General features: G+C 38.8%; 1 protein-coding gene and 1 long non-coding RNA gene across 6 annotated transcripts; both read left to right on the forward strand.

Moving 5' to 3' along the window:
* On the forward strand, window positions 1-8,113 carry LOC120307615 (Rieske domain-containing protein-like). Of its 5 annotated transcripts, none has more exons than XM_039342531.1 (4): window positions 1-113; window positions 6,770-6,950; window positions 7,229-7,263; window positions 7,668-8,113. In XM_039342531.1, the coding sequence occupies exons 1-4, from the start codon at window positions 81-83 to the stop codon at window positions 7,929-7,931; spliced, it is 513 nt and encodes a 170-aa protein (XP_039198465.1). In that variant the 5' UTR covers window positions 1-80; the 3' UTR covers window positions 7,932-8,113. The 5 variants fall into 5 exon arrangements, with proteins under 5 accessions (XP_039198465.1, XP_039198464.1, XP_039198467.1 ...); XM_039342530.1 differs by having other exon boundaries at window positions 26-113; window positions 6,295-6,950; XM_039342533.1 differs by lacking the exon at window positions 1-113 and adding an exon at window positions 136-348.
* A 151-nt stretch (window positions 8,114-8,264) lies between these two features.
* LOC120307616 lies at window positions 8,265-10,400 on the forward strand. Its single transcript, XR_005556587.1, has 2 exons — window positions 8,265-9,215; window positions 9,544-10,400. It is a non-coding gene; the product is annotated as an uncharacterized LOC120307616 (long non-coding RNA).
* The last annotated feature ends 1,423 nt before the right edge of the window (window positions 10,401-11,823 follow it).

Here is an 11,823-nt window from a genome sequence, read left to right on the forward strand (position 1 = left end):
ATTCAGATGTGACGCACGAGCAGGGAAAAAAACAACTCGGAGAAATCATCTTGCAGCACGGGACTCGCAGCCTGACTTGAATGGTATCCTTCTCAACTGGAGAAATGGAACAGGTTGGTCTTCCTTTAAATAAAAGTCCCCTCTTTCTCTCCCCGTACGAGGGACACGTGAAAAGAAGAGGGAATAGGAAAGGGCTGAAGGCTGAACGCAGCGCCTGCAGGGAGTTGTGGTCTTCTGGAGCGCGAAGGCTGCTGGGCGTTGTGGTTTTGCAACTGCGGATAAGCTCCCGCTTGATGCAGCAAGAACGTCTGGATTGATCGCCTCCTTGCGGGCGGCGAAGATTGTGAGGTGGGAGTAAGTTTCATATGACCAGGCAGGCTGTAGTAGGGCGATACAAAAAAAAAAAAATCTTGCTGTGTTTGGCCCATCGTAGGAGTTTTAAGTAATATCTCCGTATGACATCTGACTCTCAGCCTTCCTTAGATTACTATTCTCCAAATCTTTGGGTACTTCTATATTTTGAATTGAAATCCAATTACATCTGTGCTCTTTGGACTGAAAAATCCTTCTGACCACTAGCTGGCGCCAAACTTAAGCCGAATAGGAAGACTTAGTTCCCCTTCGTTTGAGTTGTCGGGATGTTTGCAGCCCGGATTTTATAGTCCGATGCTTGATAGAATTATAATTTTACAGCCTGAAATAAATATCTGTGTATGCGTGTATCTACTACACAACTGTTATATTTAGAGAATCCAGGAACTGAAGAGTTACTACATGTCTGAAAAAATGTTTCTTTTGCTCCACTTCTAGCTCCATCTACAATTGAACCCAGTTATAATTTAAATCTAAAATAATGAGTCTTGACAGCCAATTTGATGTAGAGGTTAAGGCATCAGGCTAGAAACCAGGATATCATGAGTCGTCTTGCCTTAGGCACAAAGACAGCTAGGTAATCTTGGGCCAGTCACTTTCTCTCAGCCCTAGAAAGCAGGCAATGGCAAATCACTTCTGAAATTGCCTAGCCCTAGAACAAAGGTCCCCAACCTTTTGGGCACCAGGGACCAGCTCCATGGAGAGAAGTTTTTCCATGGACCGGAAAGTGTGTAGTTTTGTTTGCTGCCTGCATCCTGCAGATGGGGTGTTGCTTGTTTGTGCGGACCAGTTGCTGGCATGCCATAGCCTGGTACTGGTCCACGGACCGGGGGTTGGGGACCCCTGGCTTATAAAACTGCAGGCTCTTGTCAAGCAGTTGCCAACACTTGACTCAGGCACCTAATAATAATAGTCTGAGCAGCAGAAGTAAAGCATGTTTAATATAGATGGGATTCCTGTAAAGAGTTGCAAATTGGGAAGTTCAAAACAATCCTCAAGGGCATGGCAAGCCATTTCAGAACTGCTGCCAGGAAAACTGTACAGATGTATTAATGAGGTAACCAGGAGTCAAGTTTGAAGGGGAGTTTACAGTATTTTGAATAAATAGCACCTGTAGGCTCAGTTTGCTATTTTATTTTGTATGTGGCATATTTATAATGTATCTTTTAAGACAATGCGCCATGAAGCATAAATAAATAGAAAAGTAATGATAAAATTAAACAGTAATTGTTAGCCCTGTATAACAAGAGAAATATAATTCACTTATAAGTCAAGATGACTACTTAGATCCAGGTTTGAGAGATATCAACTGAAGCAGTTCCACCAGGGGCGAATCAATGCTGAAAAGTATTTTGCCAATCTATCACTTTTAAAGGTAGGAATCTGAGTAGCAGAGAGCCTGTTTGATGTAGTAGTTAAAGGTGCTGGATTAAAAGCTGGGAGACTGAGGTCTGCTTTAAGTACTAAAGCCAGCTGGGTTGGGTGACCTTAGGCCAGTCATTCTCTCAGCTCTAAGAAGGCAAAGATGTTGCCAAAAAGGTTGCATGGACTAGTCAAGACTGAGTTAAAGGTGCTCTCTCTCACACACACACCATCCCTCCCTTTCCCTCTCCCTTTCTCACACACACACGCACAAACACACACACAGCCTTATTGTGAATGTTAAATTTTCCGAGAATACAAATTATGGAGAACCAGCTTAGTGTAGTGGTTAAGGTACTGGCCTAGAAATCAGGAGACTGTGATTTCTAGTTCTGCTTTAGGCACGAAAGTGATTGATTTTGGGCCAGTTACTTACTCTAAGCCCAACTCACCTCACAGGATTGTAGTTGTGGGAAAAATAGGAGGAAGGCGTATGTTCTCTGCCTTGAGTTATCTATAAAGTAACAAAGGGAGGCTAAAAATCTAATAAAAAAAATTCTGGGGTTTCAATATTACATTGCAAGTACAGATAGTCCTTGACCTATGACTGCATTTTAGCCGCAAAATTTCTGTTGCTAAGTGAGAGTTGTTAAGTGAATTTTATCCCATTTTATAACCTTTCTTACCAGTGCTGTTAAGTGAATCACTACAGTTGTTGTTTGTAACATATTTGTTACGTGAACGTGGCTTCTCTATTGTCTTTGCTTATCAGAGGGTCACAAAAGATGATCACATCACCCCAGGACACTGCAATTTCAGAAATATGAGTCAATTGCCAAGGTTCTGAATTTTGGTCACACGAGGATGCTGCAATAGTCGTGTGAAAAATGGTCATAACTCACTTTTTAAAGTGCTATTATAACTTTGAACGGTCACTAAATGAACTTGAAAGTTGAGGATTACCTGTACTTCCATTGTCTAAGGCAAGAAACACTATCAGTTGAATAGATGTATAGGTAGTCCTGGACGTAATTTTGGTTATGAGTCATTGTGTTCATAAGTTGGTGCAGTCATAAGACAAGACCAGATCTGATTTTTCAAGCATTTTTATGGCAGTCATTAAGCAAGTTATATGGTCGTTAAGTGAATCTATTTTCCTAGGGGAAAGAAAACTGAAAATCAGCAAAAAAAATATTTCAGGTCACAGTAACATAACTGTGAGATGCTGCAACTGGTTGTAAATGGGAGCCAGTTCCCAAGTGCCCAAAATGCAGTCATGTGACCACAGTGGGGGCAGTTTTATATTGGCCAGAAATGGTTTATGGGCCCTAACACACCCTTTCTGAGGTATCATAATTTAAATAGTCATTAAATGACCAGTCATAAGTCAAAGACTACCTGTCTATCAAGAGGATATGTGTAAGGATTTATTTATTTATTTATTTTCTGTTTTAAAGCAGAATAGATTTTTTTTTTCAAGTATTAGGTAGCAAATTAATTAAAAATGCAGATATAAACATATAGAGATATAAATGAGCAATGCCCATTGTCTATTTGATGGAGAGAGTTAATAATTCTCCATAACCACAACAATAATCATAGGGAGAGTTCATAATTCTCCATAATCATAGCAGCATGGTGAGAGCTAGTTTGGAACAACACTGGATCATAAAAGAGCCTTTAGGCCCTAGCAGAGAAGTGACCAGCCATTAAAGATTTCTTTTTTGTCCCCCACTTCCTCCCTTAGATTTCACATCTTTGTATTCTGAGCCTGCTGCAGCTCTTAATGCTGTGCCAGTAGCTTTACTTTCAGCCAGTTCCTTCATAGTACACCACATACCATTTTTCTTGTTTCGCTTGTTAAGAGGCTGCTGGGCAATAGGAAGGCTGACTCACAAGAAGAACGAGGATTGGTAAATGCAAACTAAATATCAAATAGGATTTTCTACAGACATTGGCAAGTGCTAATTGCTGCTCCCGTAGCTGAAATCCTCTCAGTTATCTATAGTGTAATTTATTGGTCTGTTTATCAGCTAATATGGATAATCAGGTTCCAATCCACTGTGTGTGAAAGATTGGTGTGTGATATTCTATTTTATTTGCTGAAGCTCATTTTAAGAAAATGCTCTGCTTAGAAACATTGCTTTATTGAATAGTGTTCATTCTTTATAAAATGCCTTTCTTTATAAAACATCAATAATATAGTTTGTATTGTAAGGTTTTCCACTTAACCTCACAATTGCCCCAGCATTACTCAGGAATTTAAAAGAGCCAAAGAAACTCCTGAGTCGAGGTTTCAGCAAGCAAACAACTTTTATTTTGATCAAAACAGAGTTGGGTGACCCCATCTCTCTTCGTGGCTGGTAGAGAGATGAAGGCAACAACCAGAAAAGATGTCTTCCACCTTTTATACCTTTTCAGAACAAAGAGATCAGGTCTTGGTACTAGGCATAAGATGGCATAAAAAAATAATTCCTAGATGATGACTCATACACAGCAACCCAGGCTCCATCCGTAACTCCTTTCCCCCTCCCCTTACTGTGCCCTTTTCATATAAGCAATCACCTATACCTAAAGCATGAAGCCCTTTTCCAATATATATATAAAGCATCTGATCAAGCAATTAACTACAAAATAATGATTACAAAATAACAAAACAATGATTACATGATAACACTATAAGTATCAATATAAAATGGTTACTATATATAAAATAAATGCTAATGTCAAACTTAAACATACTAAAATCATAAGCAAAATAAAATCCCTTCAGTATAACAAAATACGTAAACTGCTTACAGTCCTTAGTCTGTTCTTTCTGATAGAAATCGTCACTTTTCCAGCTAACACCTGCTTCTTCTTTTCAGATAAGGCTCTGCTTCCCCCTTTTCTTGTTTGCTAATAAAATATAAGACCTTGCATGTGTTTGTCCGTGTATATTTCTACTGCATCCAATTTATAATTGTAATTTTAGTTCAGAAAAAAATAGCAGTCCTTTTCAACTTTGAAGTGATTTTCTGTAGGATGCGTTTTCTGAAGAACAGGGTTTACACATCTATAAAGCCACAATGCAGTTTGTCTTTGTTGTACTAGGTTAAATTGACTCTAATAACATCATTTGCAAACCATGGCCTCTTGTATTACACAATCCTAATAGTAATGATTTAACATGGATTGACTTAAATAGAGGAGTATTTAAGAGGACTATCAGCCATCTACAAATCAGTCTTTTTTAGCTTGAAACAAAGCTCTTACAAATATCAGCAGGAAAGAAGAACAGTTATGGGAAATCCTACTCCAGTGATGGCGAACTTTTTAGAGACCGAGTGCCCAAAAACTGGCCCAGCCCTCGCTCCACCCCCTGCCCTGCTCCCACCCTGCCTGCCTGCAGGCCACTCGCTGCCTCCAGGGCCTGCCACGGATCACTCAGGCAGGCAAACAGCACCATGGTGGCCACGCCCTCTGCTTGCGTCCTGCAGCATCAACTGTGCGCAATGGGGCATGAGGGCAGAGTCTTGTCTATGCTGCCTGGCTGCCATGTCCTTGGCTGTGCTGCTCCGCGTGGGCCACACTCGGGGGCAACTCTCCTCCAGAGGGGCTGCTGGTGAGGAGGGGGTCACGGAGGGAGACAAGGCTGGGGCAACAGCACATGTGCCCACAGAGAGGGCTCTGAGTGCCACCTCTGGGACGTGTGCCATAGGTTCACCACCATGTTATCTTGATATATATTTTAATAAACCTATTTTTCCTTCTAATGCAACAAATGTTAAGTAACATTTATTGACAGCTGGGCTAAGCCCATTCTTGAATTCCACAAAAAATGATTTCAACAATTTATTTTTAATGGGGCCTTTTGTAATTCTTTCAGTATTTTTTCAACACTACTTGTCATCAGAGCATATCTTCTAGCAAGGCTTAAATCATACTGTTAGCCAATTGCATACATCACAAATGGTAAATAATACATTCTTAGGGCATTGAATTACTCTCAGATGGAGAACGTTATATGGTAAGCTGTCAATACTTTGTTCTTTCTCAGTTGATGCTCATTATTTTTGGTCTGGTTCCAAGGCCATCTGGCTACATTGAGCCTGTCTTTCTCGTAACATTTTTCCTTGCAACTGAGCACTTTGGTTTCACTCTGCCTTTTGATAGGCATTCTAGCAGCACTATTTCATAGAAACTGGGTATATGTGCTGGTAAGTCTAGGTTGAAGATCTTGGGGTAGTGGGGATTGATTCTGGGTGAATTTTCTGCTAACTTTGCTCATCTGGTGCAAAGGGCACATTTAATATATACTGCTCAAAAAAATAAAGGGAACACAAACGTATAGGATCCTATACATTTGTGTTCCCTTTATTTTTTTGAGCAGTATATTTCCTCCTTCAAGAATTCTTTAGATGACTGCATGTTGGCACTGAATTAGTTCAATAAGTTAATTACATTCAGGGACTCACCATATGGATCAGAATGAGATACCTTAAAACAATTTTATTTCATTAACCACAACCACTCTTGGATGAATAATGCTTATTTTCTTTCTCTTCTCTTTCACAATAGATTGATGAATGTATAAATCTTACCTGCAGAATTTGTGACCATCTCTGCTTTTTAGCTAAATGCAGCGGACCAATGGAGCTGACTGCCAAAGACTTGATTCCTTCGTTTTTTTGTAGATTTCACATGAGCAGGAAACATGGGTCACCCTTGTGATTCCACCTAAAAGGACTGGTGGGTCTCATGTTTACAAATCTGCTTTAAAGTGAATTCACTGATGACGGCATCCAATCCAATATATTTTGCAAGGGAACAGCTCAGTAGATAGGAAAGTTCTCCACTACTTCCCTGTAGTCCAAAAAGTTTTCTCAAAAACTGCAGTATGTTGAGAGACCCTCCCAAAAAGATTTTCATCTAGAACTGGAAGACCGTATGAGGAAGAAGAGAGCAGATTTCTTACGGTGCATTGTTGGATTTTCCCCTTATGTCAATTGTTTTTATTATCAAGTTAATTTTTAATGTAATTCTTTTGTTGCAGGATATTAATGAAAGTGGTGTGGCCAAACCATCTAAAAGGAAAGAAATGTCTAGTCCAATTTATGTTGGTAGAGAAGATGATATTAAAAAGCTCAAGAGAACAACAGCCACTGTCTATGAGAGAGAAGTTGTTATTTTCTACCATAGTGGACACTTTTATGCTCTGGATTGCCGCTGTTACCGTAAGAACTTTAAAATGATGTGCATTGAGGCTTATAGAGCTACAGTGAGAACAAAGCAAGTCCCTTGTTGGGTTAATGCATATGTTCTTTAGTCCTGTATACATCTTGGACAGCTAGATGCAATTGGGAAGCTCAAGTAGGGAATGCATGGTGTATCACATACCTATTTATGTTCCCCAGCCATTTGTATTCAGAGCTATAATACCTCTGAAACTAGAAGTGAGATACAACCACCCTAACTAATAGCTCTGATCTAATATATTTTTATCTTTTAATAGATGCAGGAGGTCCCTTACATCTTGGTGAAATAGAGGTAGGTAAACACAATACCACTTAATATGGTAGCTAAGGTGATAATCAATATTTTCATATAAATCAGGGGTTTCCAACCAGGGGTGCTCGCACCCCCTGGGGTGTGAGACAATATTCCAGGGGGTACGAAAACCTGGGTTTAGAAGTTTCAAAATTATAGTGTATATGCATAATTCGTTATTTCTTACTTTTGTAAGGGGTGCGAGAATATATCAGAAGAGTTCTAGGGGTGCGGGGTATAGAAAAGGTTGGGAGCCACTGATATAAATGAAAGTATCAAAGTGCGGGAACATTGCAAATACAATTAACTAAATGATCAGAGACAATTTGTAGATAGACAATATATATATTTCTAATGTTTATAAGATAATGAAAAATATTTTTGTTCTCCCCTTGTGTCTATAGGACATCAATGGACAACCGTGTATTATTTGTCCTTGGCATAAGTATAAAATAACTCTGAATACAGGTGAAGGATTGTATCAAGCAATAAATCCCAAAGAGCCATCTGCCGTACCCAAGTGGAAATCAAAAGGACCAAAACAAAGGACTCACAGAGTCACTGTGGACAATGGAAATGTTTATGTGACTCTTTCAGATTTAATGGAGTATAAAGAGTCTGACTACTATGCTGAAAAATACAAAACAGGAAAAAATGCAGAAAAATAATCTTTTTAAAATAACATTTTGCTTCATAGGAACTTGAGTTAAAAAACTGTTGAATATATGTGGTCCTCGACTTACAACTACAACTGAGCTCAAAATTTCTGTTGCTAAGTGAAACATTTGTTAAATGAGTTTTGCCCCATTTTAGGAACTTTCTTGCCACAGTTGTTAAGTGAATCACTGCACTTATGAGGTTAATAACACAGTTGTTAAGTGAATCTGGCTTCCCCGTTGATTTTGCTTGTCAGAAGGTCGCAAAAAATGATCTCATGACCCCAGGACACTATAACCATCATAAATATGAGTCAGTTGCCAAGCATCTGAATTTTGATCATATGACCATAGGATACTGTAGCAGTCATAAGTATGAAAGACAATCATAAATTACTTTTTTCAGTGCTGTTGTAACTTTGAACAGTCACTAAATGAACTGTGGTAAGTCGAGGACTACCTGTATAAATTCTGGTCTTGTTATCTAAAAGGCATTTTGTTCCTTGGTGATACATTCACTTAGTAACAATCCCTCAGTGATAGAGGTTTTGTCCAGTATCTGCAGGATCTTGGGAGAATTATTTCCAGAATATTTTCAAAACAAAATAATTCAGCTGGGACTTAACTTTTCAGCCTCCCATGTCCAGATCAAGAACCTCATTTCACAATTAAAACCCAGAACAGGCTTGGAAGAAATTGCTATCTCCCCCCAGATTTATTAAGGGAGAACAAGGACTGGTGAGTTAGGGTCAATGCTCCTATTCACTCCTATTAACAGCTCAGTGTGTTTTCCTCCTAAGTGGAGCTGTCATTGTTATCCAATCCTATGACATAAGAAACTAGATTAGGCTGCCATTTTTGACCATCAGTCAGCAAACTAAATAATAAATGTACTTACAACTATTGAACCAGGCTGCAAGTGAAAACGTCTTAGTTGAGGAGAAGACACATTTTAATGTAGACTAATCAATTCTTAACCACCATCTGGTCATCCACTGTTTTACTGAGAAATATTCTTTCCAGCCCAAAGCCTTTGGGTTAATTCCCAGGGAGAGGATATGAGAAAAACTAAGGGAATCTTAATAGATGAAGCGTAGCTTCTTTTCATTTAATTCCTCCACTCCAACACTACTTTGAGAGTTAGATGCTTCTCCTGGGGACGGAATGACCATGGCAGATCTGAAGGAGATGGTGTGAGACAGAGGGGCACAGAGAGTGCTGATCCATAGAGTGGCGGAGGGTCAGATACAACTGAATGGCTGACAATGAACTGGGGACTATCCCTGATCAGAGAAGGTGAGACAGAGGTGTATTTTAGCTTCTTTACTTTTTGACTTACATATTAATAAACTAGGGCCTCCCCCCATTCATCACTTCCCTTTATTATTTGGTCCAGCTTTTTTATGTGCAGAGGAGGTCATGATCAGGTCATCTCTCAGTAATGAGAAGAGAACTGAGGACTTTGGTCACTTTCTGCTCAGAGGAAAAACTAGTAAAATCAGATCAGAAAATTTAAATCACAGTATTTGTGTGACATTATCATAATATTCATAATAAGAAAATTAAGGAGAATGCTATCAAGTAGGTATACCCTTACAAGTACCTTTTTTTTTTCAAACTTTAGTATCCTGAGGAGAACTTTTGGATAATTGGTAAGTATTGTTCAGTGAAGCTTCTAATTATTCTGAGGTGTTTTTTTCATTTGGAGAAAGCTCATTATATCCCTGAAAGGGTTTTATATTCAAGGTTGCCTCCCAACTTGTATACAATAGCCAAGTCTGTGACATCCTTGAAACCATTCAATTTAAGCATATTAGAGCTACTCTTCTAGTCCCAGGATGTATTACAAATGCTGCTTTATGTTTAGATATAGGCTTAGTCTCTGTGGATGCTAGAGCCTGGTCCTATCATTTTTAAAAATTGCTAATGTAAGCATGTTTCCCAATGAATTTGATGTCTGCCATTGATTCTTCAACCTGGTTAAAAAGGTTGAAAATGTTACTCTCTAACTCTCTTGTTGAAGTGCCTTTGAAAACAGAAGCATTCTAGGTAATGTACCTGAGATCTTCAAATGATTCTGTGGTTCCCTGTCTTGCAAGACATGGATATGATTTTCAAATGGATATGATCCACCCTCCTGCCTCTCTTCTATCACAGTCTGAAGTTTTGCTGACTCTTCACTCTGGACAGACTGGATGCACTGCCTTCTGCTTCTCTTCAGGGTTACAGAAATACTCCTCACATACTTAAGAGGGCATCAGGGTGACAATGTTGGCTCACCTAGAGCTTAAAAATTACAATGTCTGTTTTCCCCAAAACAGATTATCCTTGCAATGGAATCCTTGTGTAACCCAGGGATTGCCTTGTATGAAAAATGCATTTAAAAGCATTATCAGTGTAAATAAATGGGGATACTATTTTTTCCATGCTATGTATTAGGGATCTTTAATTAAAGAAATAATTTTTGCTGTGAAACTCTCATCCTTTATCTTGTACTTGATTTATTTCATCCCACAATGGTAAGCTTGATACATATTGACTCTTGCTGTAATGGCTTGTAATACACCAATTATTTTGCAGTATAGTGCCTCTTAGTAAAGCAGGTAGACCACAAAAGTCTGCTTAATGTGAGTCAAGCAGGTTATTTGCATTAATCAGGAATTCTTTACAGGCCCTTCTAGGAAAGCAAACTTCCAGAGATTAGGACACACACACACACACACACACAGTAGACCTATAGGCTATAGTAATACCTTGTATCTCTAATATGGTAAACCTATCAGATCAGTAGCTGAATTCCTGCACAAACACATTTCCCTGTCATTTGAAGCAGATGATTTTGGAGACTTTTCTTTTTTTGAATCTCAGCTGGCTGGCTGGAAGATATGGGAAGAAATATTTCAGTATCCAGGAAAGAATATATTCTAACACAGACTTGTCCTTACGCTTGTTCAAATAGACTCTCTTTAATCCTACCTTTTTTTTCCCAAGACACCTGTGTACATGTTTTGTTGCTGTGTGTTTTTAATTGTAAATACCATTTTAAACAGACAGTTTAGTGCTAATTTATATTTTGGTGGGTTGTAATTTGCTACTATGCCTCAGAAGGTCTTTTAATGACTACCAAAATTAACTAGTTATTTCATACTTACACCAAAGTAAACAGATGCTTTACTTTGAGCTTTGTATACACAATTAAGATGTAACAAACTATTTACAGTACAAATTTGCCATTAGGAATGCTAAACAGTTCACGGGAAGCACAGTGGAGCCTTTTTGTAAGGATTTTCTGATTAGTGTATGTACCATTCCCTATTTTCTCTTTAACCAACCACTCATTTACATGTGTTAAAATCCAGGCCAGGATAGGTAGAGGAGTCAACTGTGGCATCAGCACTGTAAACATCTGGTGGATTTGGGAACAGACTCTGTAGGAAATGGAGTTCATGGGCCTGGTTAAAGGAGCTGTCACACGGTATCTGTAACGCTTAATCAGGACTGGGATTTTTGCAAACAAGACTTTTCTTTTTCCTCTTGCTGCAAACAGAGCCCTTTTCTTCTAATGGTCGGAATTTGTCCATTAGAAAGGTTGTGAGTAACAAAGACCTCTTTACACAGTAGCTTTGGAACCACTTGGCACACACTGCTGTGTAGGAGGGGCTTTTTCAGAGCAACATGCCTTCCACACAGTATGTTGTTGTCTGGCAAGTAAGGTTTCTGAAGGGAGAGAATCCAAACAACCAATTGCCTGCTCTTTGGAATTGTAAGTTATGGAATTCTTTTTTAAAGTATAGTTGTTTTTAAATGATCCTGTGAGAAAAATGTATATGCATAGAAGATGAGTTAAGAGGCAAAGAAAATGAAACCTATGAAATTACAAGCTTTCCGGACAAAAGTCAACTAA

This window comes from Crotalus tigris, unplaced genomic scaffold, assembly GCF_016545835.1.
Source record: "Crotalus tigris isolate CLP2741 ecotype Arizona unplaced genomic scaffold, ASM1654583v1 scf7180000017794.702064, whole genome shotgun sequence".
Classification (NCBI taxonomy): domain Eukaryota; kingdom Metazoa; phylum Chordata; class Lepidosauria; order Squamata; family Viperidae; genus Crotalus; species Crotalus tigris.